This window comes from Sitodiplosis mosellana, unplaced genomic scaffold (genome assembly GCF_009176505.1).
Source record: "Sitodiplosis mosellana isolate CC-2019 unplaced genomic scaffold, AAFC_SMos_1.0 Smas_scaffold_60, whole genome shotgun sequence".
Taxonomy (NCBI): Eukaryota; Metazoa; Arthropoda; class Insecta; order Diptera; family Cecidomyiidae; genus Sitodiplosis; species Sitodiplosis mosellana.
In genome coordinates, this window is record NW_022595302.1 from 144,341 (window position 1) to 168,212 (window position 23,872).

Below are 23,872 nucleotides of genomic sequence, written 5' to 3' on the forward strand. Positions count from 1 at the left end.
GTCATTAATGCCACCCATGATCGCAAAATATTATTTATAATTGCGGCGCTATACTCCGTCCAACGAATTGTAAACAATTTTGGCAATTTCGAGAGATGTAGTTTGTATTCAGCTGCAATCGATTCGAGCTCAGCTGTACGCAAGCCGGATTGACGAAAATATGACGAAATGGAACTGAGTTCATTCAAAGTGTTTTGCACGATGGTATGTGTTTTGCTCACGTCACCCCAAACCAATTCCATACGATGTGCACTGCACCAAATTTTTAACAGCGGTATAACTGACTTGATGCGACGTATTTCGTCTTCAATGTATTTCCATAAACCACCCTTTTCGCCAGAATTTACATTAGTTCCGTCGGTACAAATCGAAGAGATGCTCAACATAACAGTTTCATACAGTTGCTCACCAATATTGTCAATAATACCTCTTTTTACGGCATCAAACAGACCAAGTGCACCTCGTAATTTCTGTTCGCCTATACCAAGAAAAACTAATTCGGGCTCACCCTCAGCATTGACAATTTTAAGCAAAATGTAAATCTTGTCGATTTGTTGGCGGTCAATCGATCCATCAACACGGAGAGAACAAGCAAGAGCTGTTTTCAGTTTCCTTTCAAGACATTCCTTGTCCGATCTTACGATAGTGCTTAACAATTCCAAATGAGCAACTGGGTTCACGTACTGTAAATTTAAAAAAGGCACAGTTGGCGAATTTTTGTTTTCATATTCAAAAAGTCTCCCAGACTCGGCACCAACAACACGCGACGGCCAACCCCATGCTGAATTACCCAGTTTTTTTGCATCGACGAATACGTCATACAAAAGTTTCGTTACATGCGACGCCAACTTTTTATTTGCTTTGCTCAAGTGTATTTCAATACACACGTTGCACCGAACATAACGCAACTTTGCATCATTTTTATCACGCACTTCAAACGATTCCATGCATTCTTTGCATTCTTTGTGGAAATCCACTTTATTAATTAATGTTGATGTTGCTGTTGAAATTTGATCGACTTGGTTTTCATTTGTTTCGGCAATTTGTTCATTTGGTTCGGACTCTTCGATCACTGATGAAGTTGAAGACGAATTTTGTTGTAAAATATCGGGTTCGAACGTGGGAATTGCACTCGCATTTTCGTTTCATATTTCGATTGAGAACCGCACTTGATTGATTTCAATACACGAATGAAAGCAGCCAAAAACAATATGCAATTAATGCTCAAATCTTGAGGCTTGAACACATTGCGCTGTTCATCATGCGATTATTATTTTATGTAAACATTTCTGTGTTTGTTCACAGTTCAAAATAAAAGTTATCACAATAATCATTTTTGTTGATTATACAGCGGGTATGTCTCGCCTATGTGGTTGGCAGTGAACGCAGTTGACTTTTTTTTGCTGACATGCAACTTTTGCCAAAACCAAAATCAAATGACCGAATAAGTCTCGGTTACTCATGAAATGAATCATAATGAGAAAAGTAGCTAATAAATTAAACAGACTAAACGGTATAAATAAAGTAAACAAATTGATCGACTTTGTGTTGTGCACAACACAAGATATCGCCAAAATACAGTTCTGAAATGAGAAATATCATTTGAATATTTGGCTGTTACTTTTTTATATGATAAGAAATCATATTTTAGCGTTGAATCACCACACTCTATTCTGAGAGTGACGATTCACAGCAAAATATGATTTTCAAACGTAACAAAAGTAACATCCCGATTTTCAAATAAGAGCAACACTTTTCAAATAAGAGGATCCCGAATCGGGTAGAAGATCCCGAAATTTTAGGCCCTGCTTCAATGTGCGTGGGTAATACGGTATAACCGACGCTTGAGTGAAGGTTGACCAATACGTATTGAAATGAATAGTTATTTATTTGTATTGCCATTGCTCACAGTGAGGCTCACTGCTCACAGTTGTATGAAAAAAGCAACAAGTCATATTGTAGCATCTTACAATTTTCGTACGACGCATCAACACAAATTATTCAGAAAAATGAAACGCAGTATTTCATACAGACACCGTATCGGCGTTTACATGTTTTGAGCGTGTTGCTTTGTGTGTGCGAGTGTAATGTATTTGAAATCTTATAATTGAGAACCAAAACCTAACGGTATGTTGTTGACACTCGCAATAGCAGCGATGCAATAGCATTCAGCCACAGTACACATCGGTCGCAACTGTGAAAAGAGTGGGGATTCGTCTGTATATGTGTTGTATAGAGTCTGATTTGTTGTTATGGACATGCAGCGCCTCTTTCGGGATAATTTTGATACCAAAATCGTGTCGGAGGTTCCTTTTGGATTTAATTAAATCCGAACCACCTACAACCGACATAAAAGAAGTAAAACTCACGAAATAAATTTAAATTCAAATTTAATTCATCTGCAGACTTAGCAAAAAGAATAAAGTCATCGCGAGCAATCAAACAGAAGAAATTTCAACATTGACCGTTGAAATAAATAGTCAACCGAAGCGATTGGCCCGCCTTACAAACCTGGACTTGGTCATCACCATCGGTTCAATTGTCGATCTATTTTTCAGTGCATCGCTTCTCAGTTTGGCGGAAATTATTCACCTTTGGATTGTGCATCGATTTTAAATCAGTAAAAAATCCACTTCGGCAACTTTATGACGAAATACTTTCGGTCCACTTTTTTTTTTTAAATTAAAACCTGTTGAAAATGCAACCAAAATAAAACACCCGTGAATGTTGTTGTTGTTTTGTGTGTTTTATTAATTGTTAATTTCTATTTATTGGCTTTAAAATTTTTCAAATGGAATTCAAGTGAGAGTTCAAATCATCTACTGAGAAGGCGGATAGTAGATTCTAAATGTAGACAAAGAACAGCGCTCAACACACACATATATATATTTTAACGCGCACAAACTCCAAATAAATTGTGAATTTGATCCATTTGCAACTCGTTTCGTTCACCTCGCTTGTATTCCTGTCTATATATTGGCCTTCTCTCTCTCTCTCTCTCTCTCTCTCTCTCTCGTGCGCTCTCGCTCTCTGCCATCGATTGCTCGACGCTCGCTCGTTGGTTGTGTGCTTCATTCTCGGTTTCCAATCAGTGTTTAATTGACGTTTCGTTGCTTGCGCTCAACTAAATGAACAATCCACCACATGAACAACAGTAGAACAACACCCAATGCCAAAATATGCAAACCACCAAATTCAAGAATAAATTCGGCCGTATAAAATGCCTCTTCTCGCCTTAATGTTTTAAAAAGATCATCTTTGAAATAGATTGTGATGCGACTCACTTTGTTTTCGTCACGTCTTCAAAAGCAAAAAACGGATAAATGACATTAAATGGAAAAATGTATGGAAAAAAAAGGTTAAGAAAATCAAGAGCAAAAATAAAATCAATTCACGTTAGTTACCTTTGATAATTCAAATCTGCATTTATTCTATTGAATTCGTCGAACTCGCGTTCGGAAATTTCCACATTATAATCGGTGGATGTGCAAGCGGGCAAACAGTTACACTCTTCCAATGTGCTTCTTCTGAGCAATTCATCTTCAGCTTCGCGATAGCAATGCATTCTACCTGCACCGCAAATACTCATCTCTTCACCTCCTACGGAATAAATCGAATGAAATGGCATTTTTATTGCATTCGCTATGATTCCGAAAATCAGGTTAATGAACGTTTTCCTTCATTCGTTTAACTTCATTTAAACACTTTTTCCATTCGCATTTTTTTCCTTTTAAATTTCCATTCGGAATTTTTTTTTTCTTCTTTCAAGCGTTTTTTTTTTCCCATTAATTGAAACCATATTTGAATGAAGTGAACTGAATGGAGAAAACTTGTACAACAAACATCAAAATGTCAATAAACTATAAATATTTAATAGTTCCGTATTCTCTCTAACTAGCCACCGAAAACACTCACTTGGCAACGAGAATTTGACGCAGCCGCAACGCCAGTACGTAAAGTTACTCGTGCATTCCATTTCGCAATGGTTTTGTGTGTATGTCTTGAAATAACGTAATTTACGCTCGGAATCGTAAACGCATTGTCGCCGCTTTGGGCTGAAATTGCGTAGCTTCTCCGATGTGGTGATCATTTGTGGTTTGATTAAAACTTTAACATCTTTTCCCATTGGGATGCGGAAAAAGTTTGATGTGCGCGGCATTTCGTCGGGTGAATGAAGTATGAATTTTGGTTCTGATACCCAACGCCGTGAGAAAATGTCCAATAGATCCTTGTCAAAGTAAATGGATATGCCCAAACCATTGTTGATACCTTTACGTAGTACACGGTATGGATACGCTTCCGGATCTCGGTCATTTTCATCGTAATCGTCTTCGCGACTGGCGCGTCGCACAAGTGGCGATGCCATACTAAAAAAAAAAAGAATTTTGCAATAAATTCGCATTATTTCTCAAACGTTGTACATGACATTTTTTTGGCGACACCAATTTGGATGCAATCCAATTGGATGGATATTTATAAATAAGCACGCTGAATGTTTAAATAAATAAACACGTTCAAAGATGAAACTTCTTTTTAAGGAGAAATCACTGGAAAAAAAACATTCACGACGCCCGAACTTGGCACACAACCATTTCCGTCTCGCAAAACTCACCTTTGTGTAAATATTTCGTAAGAGCTCAGCAGATTCTGAAAATAGAACGCAAAGTTTAACACATACACATAAACATATTGATATTTTTTATAAGATATTACGAATGAGAAGCATTTTCCCTCCTCGGTGATGATAGGCCGGAAATTGGCATTGCATGCAATTTTCTCGTTTAGCCATTTACAACCCTTTGTATACTCTGTGATACGCGATGAAATCAAGCCGAAAATTCCAAATTGGTATTCTTCACGACTGAAGCGCTCCAGGAATTCGGGACTTCGTACCGAATCAACAATATCCTCCGGATAAATTTGGAATAATGTTTCCATGGCATATTTTCTAGAATCGCAGGGTGGAATGAAAATATTGAAATGTGATAGAAGCGAGACGCAAAAATGGACGGCATTGTATGTCATTGCCACATATTTTTCGATGAGAAAATAGAGATTCAAGTGTTTTCACGTATTACAAGTGTGATACAGAAGGATGTGGAAATAGTTAAAGTAGACAAATTTGATTCAATCAAATTCAAATCAGAAAATCTAACATGAAAACTAAAATCGAATGTAAAATTTGAAATAAAATATTGAAAAATATTCGAATATACAAAATTTTGATGAAAATCAAAGGAAGAAAAATGGTTTTTGTTCTGGGAAGAGAAAATTGAATAAAAAATCAATGAAAAATGAAGAATTTTATTCGAAAATGAACAAAAATGAAAATAATTTGATAGTTTAACGCCTAAAATTTACGTTTCGCACTAAGCAAAAGGTAGCCTTTTAGTTAAATAACCTTTTAGTAAAAATATAGGCCATATTATATGGCGAAAAAAAGTAGATAAAAATCCAAAATGGATCGAATCAAAAAGTGAAGAAGAAAACAATTTGTTCAGAATTGATTTTGTCCTTACTCGTCGAGTTTAAGTTGGGGTTCGCGATAAACTTGCATCAAACGCAGTAAATGTGTGAAATTGAGTGGTGGATAACCGGCTCTGGTTCCCGGGCAAATAGTAACCTGTTATATTATAATAATAAATAAGAAAAAAATTCAGAGAGTAAGAGATATTGCAAACTGACAATCGAATAGATAATTGATTGTATAAAACTTTAGTTTTGATGACTTACAGCAGGGAATGGGATGGCTCCAATGCTCATGACTTTGTCATCCGGTCGAACTTTCACCAAGTATTTTGACCAGTAGATAAAGAGGTGGGTTAAAAGACCTGAAGCCAAACAGAGAACAAACAAACTGCCCAGAACAATGGTCGTTTTTATATGATTTCCACACCATTGACACCGTTCCTTCTTCCGGTTTCGTAGTTCCTGTTTGATTTTTAGAGTAAATTGAAGTCAAAAGCATGGAGAAAGGGGAAGAAAAAAAGATGGAGAAGAAGAGAGAATAAAAGAAAGAACGGGAGACAGAAAAAAAACAGAAATAGAGAACGAGAGAAAGAAAGTAAGAAAGGAAGAAAGGAAGAGAGAGAGAGAAAAATAAGTTAATTTTGAGTCATGGTATTTTGTTGAAATGCAACGTTGAAGAGATTGATTCACAGAAAAAATTAGAAAAAATGAGTTTTAAAATTGATTTAAAACCGTTCACTCTTCCGCACTCAAAGTGTGTGAAATGATTGGTTTTCATTGTTCAATGCACTTAAAGTGGTTTGTAAATCATCATAATAGAAAAAGTATGGTTGATTATTGCAAATTGCCGATATAAAAGCTGCATTTAACTACGACAATGCATAACAAATGGATTCATTGAATGGAAGACCATAAAAAATTCATTCATTGGCTAGTATTCATAAAAGATTCATTCAACTATGCTTACATCGTTGTCGGCGCTCAAATCGAAATCGCTGCCTCTGCTGACTGCTTTCGACACGGTTTCAGGAACGTACCTATCATTACCATCACGACTACAATTCAAAAAAAGAAAAAAAATTGCATCTTAGAAAATAATTTCATTTTCATGCTATTATCATTGATTGAATATCAGTATACTGTGATAAGAAGAAAAAAATGATTGAATTTGAAAAAATAAAAATTACTTTTGTGCTTTGCGTCCGCCCCATGCACGACCCAATCGAAAAATACAGTATAATAATGCTTCGAACACCACCACCAAAACAATGGCCATAATAACGAAGAAGACGACATAAAAGTTTTTCAGGAAATCCAAAACCGTGTACTGAATCCGAACGTTCGGTATAAACTTTTCATCCTTGAATGAAATCAATAACTGACTTCGCTCTTCTTCTTCACGCCTTCACGAGAAAATCGGAAATAGAAAAAAGAAATGCCACGCATGAGAGCGAGTAAATTGAGTTTGTAGCGACTTTTCTGGGTAAATGATGTCACGGAAAATGAAATTATTGAATGATTAAATTACCTTGGAACTTGGAAACCGAGTTTGCCTTTTACTAAATTTTTATTCATTTTCAAACCTTTGGCTTTGATATCGACATCATATTTAATCGACGCGCATGCAGGAAGACAATTGCATTTCTTCAAATAGGAGGATTGCCAGCCAAAATTATCCGCCAATCGCCATTCGGCATCGTGATAGCAACGCATTTTGGCCACACCACAAATTCGTGTATTGTTATCTCCTGTGGATGGGGTATTTTTTTTGGGTGGAAAAGTTAAAATTTGTAATTTTTTGGTGTTTTTCGGTTTTTTGAGGAAGAAATTTAGAAAAATACAACAAAAATAAAAAGAAAAAAACTAAGTCTAGAACTCACTTGGCATGGAAAATTTGACACAACCGCATCTGGATTTGGTGAAATTGGCCAAACATTCAATTTCGCAGTGTCGTTGTGTGTAAACTTTAAAGAATCTCAATTTGCGTTCATCGTTAAAATAGCATTGACGTCGCCATGGGCTAAAACTTCGCAAATCATTCGATGTAACAATAACATTTGGCTTAACCGATACTGAAACTCGTTTGCCAATTGGAATGTGGAAGTAATGCGATGGTTCTGGCAGTTCATCAGGTGAATGCAGATAGAATTTTATGTCTCGTGCCGACCGATTACATAGAGGATCCAATTCATCGCGTGGAAAATAAATTGAGATATTCAATGCATTATCGGGTCCCGCACCAGACACACGATACGGATAGATTTTCGAATCTGTATCGAATACACGGAAGGGATAATATTCGGATGCCGTTTCAGTATCAGTGTAACCAACTTCTCGAGTCCAATACGATGAATTCAGGCTATTTTTCCAGTTACGAATCAGTGGGAATGACATGCTATTTAAAAAAAAAAAACAAACATAAAATTCGTTCGAAATTAGAACCAAAACGATAATATACGAAATAAATCTCGCGCGCGGAGAGGTTACTCCTTATTTTCTAAAAAAAAAAATGAGGGGAATTTGCTTGTTTTACGCTTTGACCTTGAGCGAACGAATCAATACAAACCGTCAAGTGGAGCCCGTTTCTCCATGACAACAACAACAACACGGTCACGAATGTTTCAAACAACAACAAAAACAAACGACGGTGATTTGTTACCAATTTTTCTCTTTTCGCCCATCTGATTTGATGAATTTTCTCTGTTTTCTACATTTTCATTCAACTTGTTTTCTCTTTGAATTTTTTTCTTCTTTTTTTTTAAAGATTTTCGGAGATTTCATCTTTTCGCTTTTATTCTCATTCAATTTTCTCATTTTCTCTTCTAATCGTCGCCCACAAAACTTGTATATTTTTGCCTATATTTCGCATTGATAAAAAAAAACTGTCCCCAAAAATAGACTAACCTTTGTGTGAATATTTCATAGGAATTCAGCAGATTCTAAAAATATTCAGAGAAAAAAGCAACAACAAAAAAATGTGTGTGAAAAAAAAATGATTCGTCGAGAGAGCAAAAAAAAGGCGCAAAAAAAATGGCCCATACAAATGTGTAACATCGTCCTTCGTCGGTGATAATTGGTCGAAAGTATTCATCGCATGAGGTGCGTCGATGCCATGCACAAAATTTGGCATTTTCATCGATATCGCATGCAATCGAGTTGAACGCTTCAATTTGATCGTCTTCATCCACATAACGTTCGAGTATGTCCCAATTTCGTACCCGCCGAAATATATCCCAATCGCATAGTTGAAACAGGGTTTCCAGTGCAATTTTCCTACGAAACGAAAACGAACGAAACGAATGGGAAAAAAAAAGAGAGAGAGAGAGAGAGAGTGAAATCCAGGTCATAAATGCATTGCAGTTTTGGTGTACATATGAAAAATGACCTTCATACTTTCTCGGTCTAAGTTTGGGCTGTGCTTCGGTTTGCATGAGAAACAGTGTACGATTAAAATTATTCTTTGGATAACCGCTTCGTATTCCCGGGCAAATGGTCACGGCAGGAAATGGTATTGTACCCACAGATGCATATTTTTCATCCGGTCGAACATTTGCATGGAAGCGTATTATCAACGCCACCGCACATAGTACCAATGCAAAGCTAACGGCCGTTGTTATCGTCATCGTCTTTCGATTCCATTGACAGCATGTTTTTTGCGAACCTTTGTCCGCCGCCGTTGCCGACGTCGTCATCGTTTCTTGTGTCAAAAACGAGTCTTGACTCTCACCCATTCGATGTTTTATACCCTGTTTGTGTGTGTGTGTGTGTGTGTGTGTGTGTGAGTGCGTACGTGAGTGTGTCAAGTACAGAAAACAAAAAAAAAACACCAATTTCAGTTTTTGTTTGCAATGAAAAAGATTACAATGGAAGTTTTTTTTACGCAATTTCGAGTCATTTTTCACAGTTTTGGTTCTTTTCTTTACATTTTCAATGGTTTTTTTTTCTTCCCAATTCTAGGATAGCCAATAGCTCATGATAGCAAATTTGTTATCAAACATTTTTCACTTGAATAAATTCAATCTTGCGCTCATCTCATTCATTCCATCAATTTTCTGCACAACGCAACAAAAACATTCACAGCACCAGAAAAAAACTCACTTGGTATTTGCCGCTTTTTTCAACTTCCTTATGAAAATTGAAATCCTTTCCATTTCTTACACCCTTTGACATGGCAGCTCAGGTATGTCGTTTCTTTCAAAGAAAACACAGAACGAAAAATATATTCCTGTAAATTGATCCCAAACACGGAGTGGATTCAGTTGGAATTGGTTGAGCAGTGAAGTAGTGATGCTGTTCAGTCCGAGTCAAGACCGAGTTGCATAACTCGTCTCAAAAAAAGAAGTCCTCAATGACTTTTATGCTACTTCTAGTGCAATTGTTTCAATTTTTTTTTCACACTCACTGAACCAATTTTTTTTCCTTTTCAATTTTGCTTCGTCACCGTTTTTTTTTCTTCTCTTTCTTCACAATGGCAGATTTTTTCTATCTTTTCACAACAGAATTGCTGTTATTTGTCTTTGAAACACTGAATCACCATCACCATCATCTTCTGTGGACATTTCACAAAGAAATGCAATTGCTTTCGAATGCAGAAAATGTTTAGAAAAATAAACTTTTTCGTTTTTTTCTTTCGGATAAACGCAGTTTTTGTTTTTACTCTCCAGAATTTAAAATGGGACCAGCCATACACGGAGCCACAAAACGATATGAATTCCCAAACAAGACTGACATTTGCGTCGAATTCAAACAGAGAGATTTGCCATATACGTTGTTGAGATGGTTTTTCGAATTTTGTCCTTGACATGAAAAATTCTCCCGTTACACGGATGCTGACGCAAATCTTTGCCACTCATATATGTGTGTGTGTGTGTGTGTATTTGTTGTTGGTGTATAATTGTGCGTTTGTTCGTTCTTCTACCGAGCTTCCTCTCGATAATATTCTATTCGGGATAAAACGTAAACAAACCAGCGTGCAAAATGGTTCATTCATCTATGCGAACTGGGCGCTTTCTCCATCACAGCTCTGTATGTAAGCCTAGGGCCCGCACAACAGCGTCATTGAACATCAAATCCGCTCTCGCTCTTTCTCTCTCTCTCTCTCTCTCTCGTGGCTGGAGAATATTGGTACGCCGGCGCAGTTGCATCGCTACAAACATTGCTCCGCATTTTCACGCGATTTTTATCTTGATTTGTAAGCGTGTATACTACGATGCGAAACATTTACATTTGTAACAGTCATTTGGATACTGGTTCATGTGTGTGTGTGTGTGTGTGTGTTCGCGTATATTTTTGTGAAAGTGAAAGCCTCTTTCACTGTGTGTACAATTTCGAGCAGATGCAATTATTGATTACATTTTTATCCAGTCTTACAAAACTTACACAAACAATAACTGTTGCATGCCTCAAACTAAAATTTGTTACGGGCGTCATGTATGTTTAAAAGGATTTTGAGCGTGTGGAGGAATGGATTTCATGCACACACAACGGGATTCAATGTAGAGAGAAAGAGTAAAAAAAAATTCGTAGTGAGCGAAAGAAAAAAAAATCGATTGTTTGTACTCACAGCGACGCCTTGGAGAGAAGACAATCCATGTGAGGCAAAATAGGGACAAAAAAAACTATATACAAACACAAAATTGATGGCATTAAGAAATAATGAGGCTGAAAATCGGGTTATTTCAAAGCGTTCATTTAATTGGAGTGGCTTGAGGATGTAATAAAAATAGAATTGGGTTGATTTTTTTTTTCTACGCTATTTTTGCTCTTTTTCCGCTTGATTCGAATAAACCACACACGACTCTTCATCCTTTTGACCTTGTGTGGAAGTAGCATGAACGCGTTTGACTGTTAAAATAGATGTCGGTTAAACACAAATCCAATTATTTCTCTGTCAAAATCCACAAGATTTTCTAGCGCATTTCAAACCAAAAATTGTTGCTCTTCACATAAATTTTAAGACGTTGAACAACGGCTTTTGGGGCGTCGACACTCTTCACTTGGACCAATTCCAGCGAGTGTTTAGTTCATAAAATGTAAACTATAATTTGGCCGTAGTAAGTCGATTGGAAGTCGTTATGAGTTATTCATTTAGAAAAGTTGAAGGTTTTATGGGCTTTTATTCGCGACTCATTACACTAAATGTGCAGCGATTTAACACGCTGATTGTTGATTTGCCCATCCAAAAACGCCTGACCCAATTGATAAAACATGTAAAACGCTTGATTACGTTCTGAGTGCACGAAATTATTGAATATGGGTTTTCGTTCATTCGTTCCGCTTGAAAATTTCCTTCCAGAATTGGCAGCACGTAATTTTTGTTTACATCAAACTAGGATATTAGGTCAATCTCTGCTTTTTTTCCATATTCCACAGACAACGCCCAACCGATTTTCTCCACTTTGACTTCTACCACTGTACCTGGCCTACACAAACGTCGCGCACTTTAAAACGATTCCTATTGCCATGGTTCTCTTTCTGATTCCTTTTTGTGTGCACTTTGAAACAATAGAACCGATTTAAATGGAGCATTCAGAAAATCCTATTGTTGGTTGTTTGCATTTGATTACGGTATTCAATGGAATGCTTCTTTTATCCATTTTGCAAAGTAAGCTATATTTAGAGGTGAAAAAGACAGTGTTCAGAAATTATTAAACACTTTCTTTCTCCTCTTTTCATAACATTTTCTAAGCCTTCGAAGTGTTTCGCTCAAAGATATGCATTTTTTAAGTCGCAATAACCTTTAGAGTCGTCATAACGTTCAATAGCCCCGGTGTTGTTGTTATCGTCTAAATATTCTATGACGTTGAGTTCATTACAAGTACATGAAATGTTGCCCATCCAATTTTTATCGGAGAATCTTTATGATGAGCTTAATAGATAAAACTTTTAATATATTGACAAACTTGAATCATATTAAAAGTCGAATATATTTCGGTATAGAATGACGGAATGTAAGACAAGGGGAGATAGTTTGTGCTTTTGAGTTGATTTTGATTCATTTATATCGGTATATACACGGTCTTTAGACTATTCGTTTTATTGAATTCGTATTTCATTGAAAATCAAAGGAAAAAATTTAGATTTGAAAATCAAAAAGAAATTTTGTCAATTTTATCGAAGTTCACACGAAAGAAGAATATTTTTTCTCTACAAAACGACGTCATTTGTTTCATCCGAAGAACGAAAACGTTCTGCCTTCGACTCAATTTTTCTCCCATCGATTCAAAAGGAGCCAGTTTCCAATTCAACCTTTTGATTCATTTAAACAATTTCCAATAGAAATGCGATACTCAAGCCATTTTTGTGTTATTTGCTGCATGCTGACGCTATCAAACTGTGCACCGCAAGGGACACTCTCAAATGTTAGCGGAGTTGTATTGAATATAACCGCAGGAATATTCGACGTAGTAAATGGTGCAGTGGATACAATTGCAGACTTAAACGGATCGAATGGAACGAAAACGTCTAACACCACATCAAACGATAATACGACTACCACAACTGTCGAAAGTGATACCAACAATTCACAGGAGGACTTTGATCAATTTATCGTTGACATATTCACAGGAATTCAAGCAAATTGCTCCAAGAACTAACCGAAGCGAGTGAAAATTGGATTCAATGATATGGGAAATATTGATTTTTGAATAAAAATTCGAATGCCAAACCGACATAGAAGCCCTTAGTAACAAAGTTCAAAGTTCTGCTGTTGTTGTTGTCGATTTCATTGGCTTTCATAGGAAAAAAAACACCAATTAAACTGTTAATGAGTCGTTTGAATGAAATTGCACGCCTTTTGTACCCAACTTTAAAGAATGATTCACAATTTCTATGAAAACACTACGTTTTCAGATAAGATTAGTATCAGAGATTGCATATTTGCTGCTGAGTAGGCCTGAGCTGAGCTGAATTTGCTAACTCAGGCGCCTGAAGCGGTATTTTAGCGCACTTACGGTGCAAAATTGTTGTGGATCGCTGGTATCCACCCAAATATAATTGATAAACAGCGTGGATTCCAGCGATCCACAACAATTTTGCACCGTAAGTGCGCTAAAATACCGCTTCAGGCACCTGAGTTAGCAAATTCAGCTCAGCACAGGCCTACTCAGCAGCAAATATGGAATCTCTGATTAGTATTAGTTGAATGGTGACACTGTTTGTTACTAATACACACAACTCTGGGGGAATGGTTTAGTGGTTTTTAATACAATGCTACATTAGCATTAGTTGACACATCTGATTTTGGATTGGGATAATCGTTCAAAACCACGATTTTTGGTTCGGTCTAAAGATTTGTATAGTAATCATTAAATCTGATTTCAAAAAGGTTATTAACACGATCTAGGCTAGCTCGTTTGTAAGTTCGGATAAACTTTTAATTTATGATAATTTTGATATTTTAATGGCACATTCAAATTGGCCATTTTCAGAGCTACAAAGTGCCGACACTTACTTGGGTACCGGTACGTACCTATTATTATTCCAAAACACTTTTTTTCTCAATATTTTTAATACATTGAACTGTTTTATTGACTTTATTAATTCGTTAGACTTGTTTCAATTAAATAATAAATATAATCAAAATGGTTAGTTAGACTCATCAGTCTCAACCGTGAGCAACGTCCTTAAGTTTATAATATTTTTCCAAATTACTGTTACAAATCGAAGCGCCTTCTTCAACGTATTGTCCAAAGCCGTGCAGTTCGATATCAACCAAATGAGCAAATGGTTTTAATTTATCAAAGTCACCATGCCTCAACTGAACGGCCCACAAAGTGTATGGACTTAATAAACTGAAACCAGCCACAAGTTTATCGTACGCAGCATTACGGTCAGTCGGTTTGTTATTTTTTCCACCAAAGCTGAACCCAATGGTCAACGGCCGACTGGGAATTGTGTAAAACTCATTGTTACATCGATAATTTGATTCGCCCATGTGCGTCATTGAAACGTGGAAAGATTCAAGGATTTCACTCAACTGGCCCTTCACTGTTTGGTTCGCAGACCTAAATTCGATATCAATTGTTGCAAATTTGATGGCGTTTCTTTTGTCGCTTCGTTCAACATCGGCAAGAAGGTAGATTTTCGTTCCATTGAACAGCTGTTCGATTTGATCGTGCACTTCGTTATTCGACCATGCATAAAAGGGTCCTCTTGAACCTGGCTCATTGTTGAATTCCGCAACATGTATCGACATATCATTCGAATTGATAACGGTCGCGTTGAATATCTGCATTTTTTCCCTCAACGACTGTATTTTGTGCGTGACGACTGTTGTGTACTGATTCATATCTGTTGGTAAAAAAAAAATATTTTTAAAACAAATACATTAGGACAGTTCAATAGCGAAAACTACCAAGGATATTTCATCCATAAAATAAAATTGAGTTTTACGAAATTATTCATATCCATACCTGAGTTGTTCGCAATCAGCGTGGATGGAAGTTGATAAAAGTCCAAATACTCAGCGGCATACGGAAAAATGGCTTGTTTAAATGCATTCATAGCTCGATTGTACAGAGAAAGGATAAGATTTGTTTGAAGATTCATTTCCAATTGAATGAATTCGATATTTTGCGGGAGCTGAACATTTTGATGATTCATCGATTGTAAGTCACTCAAATAAGAAATCAATCGCGATTGCTCTTGATGCCCCTGAATATGATCGTAGATATCAATGAGAAGATTCATGGTTTCACCAATGCGAACCAAACAGTTGTTTATACCATATTCGGTACTGCGACCAGAGATTGCGTCACCCAGTTTCTTTTGAATTGCACGAAGAATGTCATGGGTCTTCCATTTCATCACATCCAACGCCTCCGATGATTTATCCGTAAAGTTTTTTCCGACATTCCGCAAATGTGTGTGCATTTCGTTGATCGTTGGCAATAAATCGAAATGTATTTGATCTTCCAATCGCATTAGCTCTGTTAGAGTTTTCATATCTTGATTTATTGACTTGCTGATTTCTTCAAGTTTCCCATCATCTTCCGAATATTGCCGATAATTCTGATAATTCGATGCGATGGCAACGAAAAAATTTGATGTTTTTTTCATTCGTTGTAAAATTCCTGGTGCAGTTTCGTTGGTCGGATTGGTAAGAGTGTGTTGAATGAATTCAGTGCACTCAAGCAATAAAATCGATGTTCGACTGTATGATTGTTCCAATTTTACTCGTTTCACCTGTGAGTGTAAATCGATTAAACGTTTACTGAAACGATTTTTTCCACTATCCTCATTGCCATTCACAAAGGACACCAATTGACCTAATTCGCTATCCATCAGATTCAACTTCTCTTGATAGTTTTCTTCAATAATTGTCGATGTTTTTGACACTGTTCTGCCAGTTCTATCGGTTTCACTTGTTAAGAGGTCAACAGGCTTGAAAAAAACTTCATACGCAGATGACAAAACGCCGATAGCCAGTTTTGCGATAGCAATCAATTTATGTATCATCGCCATTCGCCGGATTTCATTGGCTTTCTCTTCTTTTTGTCGAATTTTCACCCTTTGTTTGGCTTGCAATGCAATTGACTCATTGAGCGTTTTTTGCATTTCAACATTTAGAACCGTATAGGTTTTCTCAATTTCTGGTTCAATATCATTTTTGATAAAATCATTCGCCTTCGTTATTTTTTCGCGTAATTCGTTTTTGTATCGATCTCGTTGTTCGGTGATCACATTTATTCGTTCATTTGCATTCAATTTTTCTATGTATTCACTGATTACATGGAAAACGTTATTAATATCCACGATTAAGTCGCCATTGTGGGCATTTTCTATTGACATTTTTCTGCTTAATGCGATCAAATAGAGTTGAGTAAGTAATTTTCGATCAGCATTTGATAGATTATTCACTTTTGTTCTGCTGTATTCGTCCATTCTCTTCAGCAAATTGGAGTACATTGGTAACATGTTGATATGGTCGTTCAACCGAATAAACTCCATTTCCAATGCATTCATTTCAATTGCAAACTCCGTTGGTAAATATGCGCTATTTATATCTGAATTGAAGTCTATCGCATTGTACGTGTTCTGTATTGTTTTCAACAGCGATTCAGAACTCATTTTTTCAAGTAGAAATGTCTTATATTTAACAACTGCCAATGCATAGGTTAATTTGTTCGATTTCGGCTTTGGCTTCGCTATTTTTTCTTCGTTGTATGAATACCGAACAGGACAACCAGAATATAGGGAGCTAGACATTTTCTGAATTTTAGCCTTTACTTTGTACCAAAGCACGAAAGACCAATTACAAATTACACTAACATCAAGTTGATAAGTACTACAGACACTTCCATCACTGCCGCTAAGTCCGTTGAAACCAGTATTTCCCGTATGTTTTGGTAAACCAGACTTATTGTTTGCACGTATGAAAGTAAAGTAGCCTTCGTGTCCACCGAGTCCACCTAAAAACATAGCAATGATTAGCAATTTAGGCATTTTAATGTCATAATGACTTATTATACACAATGAAAAAAGTTCTTACCTTCACCACCTTGACCAGTCTTGCCACAGCACCCCCTTGGCATTAATACATATTCCATATATTTTCTACCATAATCACGAATTATTAGAATATTGTTGAAAGTTGATATGTCATTTCTTGAGCAATAAAAAAAAAATCCGTTTCGACTGAAATAATTTTCGACTAAAGTTTTTGTGACTTCTCCTACGCTATCACCGACCAATTCTTCTTTGAGTTCTACACTTTTGAATGTTTGTCGATAATCTTCACTACCGCTCCCGTCTTGTCCATTTCCACCGTTACCTCCGTTCAATTCCACCGTTAACAAATCACCATCAACGACGCTATTGGCGAAACCAAAAAAGTCGCCAGCATTTGTTCCTGGAATACCATGTCTTCCGGCTGTTCCACTTGTTGTCGGTTGATATTGGTTTGCACCTTTGGCTCCATTCAAATGGAATGTGGCATCTTGTCGAATATTCCATGTATGCGCCAGAATATTGAGTTCCACTTCATTAAATGGGTTCAACGTCAAGTTGCAGTCGACGTAAAATGTGTCCACCACAAACACATTGATTCGTTTCAAAGATACTATAGTGGTGAATGGCAGAATATCTGAGCTCCTAACAAAATTCCCTTTGATCGTAACGCTGCTGTGTTCATCATTGTATTCATGTTGCGGCCGAGATTTCAACGTAACATTTATAATATCATTCAATTCTCGTAAATTCCATTCGGTTGGCGTAAAATCCAAAGTGGTGATTTTTTGGGTGAATTCATTGTAATTGTCTGCATCAACTAAAAGGTCTTGTGGCTTATCGATTTTTCCCCAATCCGATAAATGAGCCACATTATATAGGCTGATATCCTTTTGAACTTCGTAACTACCGAAGAAATTGTACGTTTTCTGCAGAAAGCTGTACCAATCGTATTGCGATGTCAAATAATCAACCGTACTCGACGATTTTGTCATCCAATCATATACGGGATCGGTGATTACAGAGCTTGCTGATAATTTCATTTGGACTAAATCGCTCCGTAGTCGCTTTAGATTATTCAGTAATTTGAAATTGGTTGATGATATGTTTACATATTCGATAAATACTTCAAATTCCTTGATTTTATTTTCCAGTTTGAATTCGCCAGAAATAGCATTTATGTCGGCTTTCAGCAGGTGCAGCCACTCTAATCGATTTTGGAATAGATCGATTGATTGCAGACGTTTCTTTACCAAGGCTAATATTTGTGTATCAACATCCGTTAAGACGGTGGAAATGTTTGCGATTGTATGTTGCGCTTCATTCATGATACGTTCTTGTACACTTCTCTCCCATTTGGCAGAACGTTCGGTGATTTTTTCCAAAAATGAATCATAATTTTTGCCCGAATTTGATTGGGATGCTTCGGTTTCAATAAGAGATAGAAATATGTGAAGATTTACATCTTGATGTTCCATTCGGTCAAAAACACTCTTATCAATCGTTTCAATTTCAAATGTTTGAATGATTTTTTTCAATCGTTCAGTCAGTTGCTTCAGTCCTATCACATTGTTATCAGTCTTGTTTTGAACCACATTGACACAACGTTTCGCAAGTTCAATCAAATACAATTTCTCTTCAAAATCGTCGACTGATCCAATTTCTAGCTGTATTTCGTTCAGTACTTGATTAACGATGCTCTGTAGATCGTTCGAAATGTTATCAATTGAGTTTTTTGTTATATTATGCACTTCTATTTGCGCTTCAGCCGTCAGAGGAAATCCAAAGTCATTATTCTGTATTTCAACGTACGAGCAGTGTTGAAGTATAGATTCACGAGTTTTTCGTCGACCTTCAGTCATTCGATTTATACCATCGAATGATCCCGCTTGGGAGGGTCGCCAAAATATCGATATTCTTGGATAATCACCGCTTGCATTTTGTTCCAACAATGCATCGATCAATTGAATCTTTTTTTCGCTCAGTTTTTTTGTTTGTAAAAATTTGCGATGCTTATCAATGAAATCGAACGCTGAACTTTTAACATCAACATCGAGCAGTTCACCAAATTCATCGGATTGCGGAACCTTTGTTATCACCAACGAAAAACTCTGTTTGTATCGTTCGATATTTTTGATTAATTGCGTCGCACCAGATAATAATTTGTCGAATCCATCGCGATTGTAGCCTTCAGTTACTGCTTCGTAGTCTACGACGAACACTATTTTCACAAACGATGCATTTTCAATGATATTTTTGATTAGGAACGATGTAGCAATTTCGACCGTTTCGTTGTGTGTATCACCGAAGCCAGGACAATCATACCACACATATCCGTCTTCGTCGATCACCATTTCTGGAATAAGCGTTCGTGATTCCGTTGCAAATGTCGTTCTATTCAGTTCAGGATCTAAACCATCAAAAATTTTCAATTTTCGACCCGATCGATGAGAAATCATTTTGCTATAATCGCCGGCTGCATAGTGAACGTAAGTCGATTTTCCAACACCAGTGTTTCCAACGACCAAATTTATATTCGAGTTTGGTGGAAGTTTCAGTTTAGTTTGCAAATTATTTACGTACACCAATGTATCACTCGATTTATCGCTCAAAACGACCACTATTCCGATGCAAAATATGTTCAACAGAACAATTGAAAATTTTGTCATTTTGCAAGTGATAATGTTGTTTTTATACGATTATTCAGTTTTAACTTTAACAAATCTCAGCATATCAATTGTCAAAATTCACAAACGCTAATGTAAACACAGAATATTTTTGAAAGAAATAATGAAATTTATTCGAAAAAGAATCGAACAATTTGAAAAACAACGAAATATCAAACTATGTGGTGTCACACTCTTAAAAAGAACTTCATCCAGCCGCAGTCTGATTTCAACTGAGTATACATTACTGCAAACATGTCTTATATGACGAAAGTAAATGCTTTATCAGTCAGGGTTCATCATCTTTTCCAAGAAGTTGAAATGAAAAGGCTATCTTTCAATATTAAGTCAATGTTGATAAAGGTACTATTTCCTAGCGACCGATTTTTGTCACCGATTTAAGTGGGTTATTCGGAATTTTGGGTATAACTTCTGAGCCACTAAACAGATTTTAAATTTTTTTTTTCTGAAAATTGTAATCTGCATCTTTTTAAGCCGATCTTGACCGATCATCAGCATTTTTGCTATATTTGTCGAACCACTTGATGAATTTTCAAATAATATACATTCTTAACCTTCAGTCCGTGCTCTGGGCATACAGTGCCCGAGGCAAATTTTAAATGTAAATACAAGTACTAAAATAAAAAATAGCTACCATAAGTGTATTACCATTCGATAGCTTGAACCTTTTGCTACCCACCAGTAAAATTTTATGTTGATATGTGTAAGCATATGTGAGATATGTATGTTTGTAAACACATGTGCACCGTACGTGCTCTGGGGTATACAGTGCCCGTAGTGAATTTTGGTCCAAAACTCCACTAAGATTAGAGATAGCGACTTGAAGTCTTCAGCGAATTTGTTGTATTTGAGGTTCGCTAAATTTTTGCTGAAGACAGATATCACTTATCTCTTATCAATTACGCGGAATCCGCGAAAAACGCCAAACACGCAAATACATGGTTTATTATTTTTTACGGAACTGATAAAATATAACGAAATGGTGTCTTCAGCAAAGTTGTAGGGCAGGTTAATTGCAACAACATTGCCGAAGATATCAAGTCGTTATCTCTTATCAGTTACGCGAAAAATAATAAGAAAAAAATCGCGTTTCCCGCGGTTTTTCGAGAAACTGATAAAGGATAACGACTTGATATCTTCAGCAATGTTGTTGCAATTGATCTGCCCTACAACTTTGCTGAAGACACCATTTCGTTATCTCTTTATCAGTATAGTGGCTTCGTTATGCTTTGGCCAAAGCTTGTCTGAGAATCGACATTGTCGCTTCTCGATTTATATGTCCCGTACAGTGTTATCATTCTTTATTTGTGTTGCGCCTGAAAGAAAAAAATGACGAAAAATATTTGAAATTGCAGTGAAATGTTACAAAATCAAAAAAAAAAGTGCACAAAATTGGATGAATTACTCGCAATATAACTTTGTAATCCGCATTGCATCCTCGTCTAATACCATTGATTTTACATGTAAAATAACAACAAGAAACGACAAAAGTGACCTCTCGTAGCGGCACAGTTAAAACTAACCAAACAAACACAATTGAACATGTCATTTTCATGTTCAGTGTTAGTTCTGTTGTTTGCCGTATAGCCGGAGAGAGATGTCTACAGCTTAGTGGCGTTGAATGACATTCAACACCCATGCCGCATTGTCAATTTATCGAAAAGTAGCTCCAGAAACGCCAGGCAATTCATTTGGACTATCCACAGAACTCTGAATTGAGAAATATTGAGAATATTTTCTTAGAAAGACAAATCTGCTTAGATAAAATCGTTAACTCACATCAAAACTCACTGTCCTTCTTTGAGATGAATGTCAAAAGTCAATTTGCCGCTTCCTTGATATTGATTTTAGGTCAACGGTAATTTGTCCCAATCTGATTTACTGCAAGCAGAGAATGAAATGAGCATTTTCGATTTGAAAGTCTTTGTTTCAATATTTACTCGAAATTGATAGAGTTAACCGTAAAACACACGCCTCTATATAATGAATGAACTGACACTTGAATAAATCGCTGCAGTTTTCAAAGCGTCGGTTGTTGAATTGAATGTTGCTGAACAAATCATTGCAATACGGGAATAGCTGAAAATGATAAGGGAATAATAGAATGAACCGCATTTAGATGATCGAATAAATGCAAACCAGTTGCTTTATTGTCTCGATATCCACACCACAAGTGCTGTTGATTGCATTCTTAAATCGCAATAATATGATATGAATAAGCATAGATCATGAGTTGTTCATAGAACTCAACGCAATATTTTCAATACAATATTTTTATGGCGTCTCCACTATACAACACGGATGATAAAAGCATATTCATAGCTTGACGCATGAAAATGGATAAATCTAAAATGGTCAGATATAGTCTAAATTGAACCGAAGACTTTCTAATTCGGCCCGACAAGAATGACAATTTTAGCAAATAATTGTATTCCAAATTGGCCAGATTAATTCCAAAAAATGGTCAGAGAAAATGATAATTTTGATAATGAAAATATATCACGACAGATCGTGTGCCATTTTGAATAATTGTATTGGTGTCTGTTGTAGTGACAGAATGTGACAGAACACAAATTAGAAGTCTCAGTTTAAATCTTGTTATTAAATTGCGCCATTACATGGAAAAGCTTTTACAGTTAATTTATCATGATGTAATAAATCCATTCAATCAAAGCTTAGATAATAATCCATTTCATAAATATTGTAGTGACCCGTGTGTAAATAATTTGTTTTATGCTGTGTTCAGTAGTCGATATTTAAAATGGTTTTGAACATTGAAATCCTTTTTAAACATTTTCGATGCTTTTTTCAGTTAAAATGTCATTCTTGATAAAAAAATTGTTGATTTTCGATGCATTTACAGTACAAAAATGTGGAATCGATATATTTTTGTAACACAAATCGACATTGAAATGAGTATCGTCATTGGAGCCGGTTGATTTTTCCATTTTTTCCACGGTTCCACAGACATTCAAATGTTCAGCGCAATTTCAATCGAAATAATAATAGAATTTCATTTTTACGCGAGCAATTTTCGAAAAATATAAACAATATTCAACAAAAAGGTTAATATCGACTATCAATCATTCCAAACGATGACATATCGATCGATATTTGATTGAATGCTTTTTCGCTTTATTATTATTACGATACTTTTCCGAAATTCACTTAAAGTAACAACCGAAATGGAACCACAAACAGGAACAAATAAAATTCATTCTAATTGAAACTATTCGTTGTGTTCCAATCGAAATATTCGAGAATTAGAATCGTTGATGAACGGTAGATAAACGATTCTCCGGATAGTTTCAGTTGGACACAAAAATTGAAGTGAAAATTTATTATGGTATTGATTGAATTCCCTTGAAAGACTCTAAATTACAAAGATACGCTCAATAGGAACTTGTGGTGAAACAACATAGAAGGTGACATCGGAACAACTCAGAAATTTCAAAGCATTGGTTAAAGAGAAAACAGAAGCGACAGTAAGTTATAAAAGAAAAAGTTACAAAATAAATAGGAAGCAGCTATCAATTTTGAAAAAAAAAACCTAAAAAATATCATGATTAAAAGATTAATTTTTTTCGCATTTGCTAGAGAAAGAAGAATGCTCAATTCATTTGAAATCCAAAAGAATTTTTGCTAAGTTTGAACATAAATAATTCAATATATGGCCAATGTTTAAAAAGTCGGCGCTCCACATGAAATTGACCGTTTTACAAAACTCTCAAGTGAATCAAGTGTGTGGAGACGACTGATTTCGTTTTGAGCGAAGTTCATTCTGAGTAAATTTTTCGATAGAACCGCCCAGCAGAACTGATCAAAATGAATTGATTGGAATTTTAAGTACGAAAATGATTTGAATAACAAAGTCGAGAATGACAAATAGTTTTTGTTGAAGGTTTTATTTTATTTTCAGTTTTATTATGTCTCTAAAATCTCTATGATATTCTTTTAATGGCATATTGTAATTTTTAATTTATTCTGGATTTAAAAATTAAAAACGTAAATTTAACAGAAACTTGAGTGAAAAATTGTTCTGAGGAACAAAATAGAGAATTGTTTTTTTTTCAAGTTATTCTAGATTTGTTTCCTTATGTTCACTGTTCACTAGGTTCTTCATGTGATTTCATCTTAACATCTTCAATGATTTCTTATACTGATTAAACAACTGAGGGAACACACATTGCTCTTCACAATCGCTTATCGAACCGAATAAGTTTCGATTGCCAAAGCAGCCGCCGTACGTGAAGCTTTTGCACTTGTTG

At 36.0% G+C, this 23,872-nt stretch overlaps 2 protein-coding genes across 2 annotated transcripts; both read right to left on the reverse strand.

Annotated features, from left to right (window-relative positions):
* Positions 1–2,725: 2,725 nt before the first annotated feature.
* Positions 2,726–10,471, reverse strand: LOC129570499 (uncharacterized). The gene is made up of 15 exons (XM_055450138.1): positions 9,568–10,471; positions 8,863–9,215; positions 8,511–8,742; positions 8,374–8,408; positions 7,350–7,864; positions 6,998–7,217; positions 6,657–6,872; positions 6,437–6,524; positions 5,734–5,931; positions 5,520–5,623; positions 4,714–4,948; positions 4,613–4,647; positions 3,916–4,367; positions 3,405–3,600; positions 2,726–3,300 (listed from the first exon to the last, which is right to left on the reverse strand). The coding sequence occupies exons 1-15, from the start codon at positions 9,637–9,639 to the stop codon at positions 3,096–3,098; spliced, it is 3,156 nt and encodes a 1,051-aa protein (XP_055306113.1). The 5' UTR covers positions 9,640–10,471; the 3' UTR covers positions 2,726–3,095.
* A 3,289-nt stretch (positions 10,472–13,760) lies between these two features.
* On the reverse strand, positions 13,761–19,822 carry LOC129570500 (uncharacterized). The gene is made up of 3 exons (XM_055450139.1): positions 16,961–19,822; positions 14,883–16,880; positions 13,761–14,760 (listed from the first exon to the last, which is right to left on the reverse strand). The coding sequence occupies exons 1-3, from the start codon at positions 19,584–19,586 to the stop codon at positions 14,075–14,077; spliced, it is 5,310 nt and encodes a 1,769-aa protein (XP_055306114.1). The 5' UTR covers positions 19,587–19,822; the 3' UTR covers positions 13,761–14,074.
* Between the last annotated feature and the right edge of the window lie 4,050 nt (positions 19,823–23,872).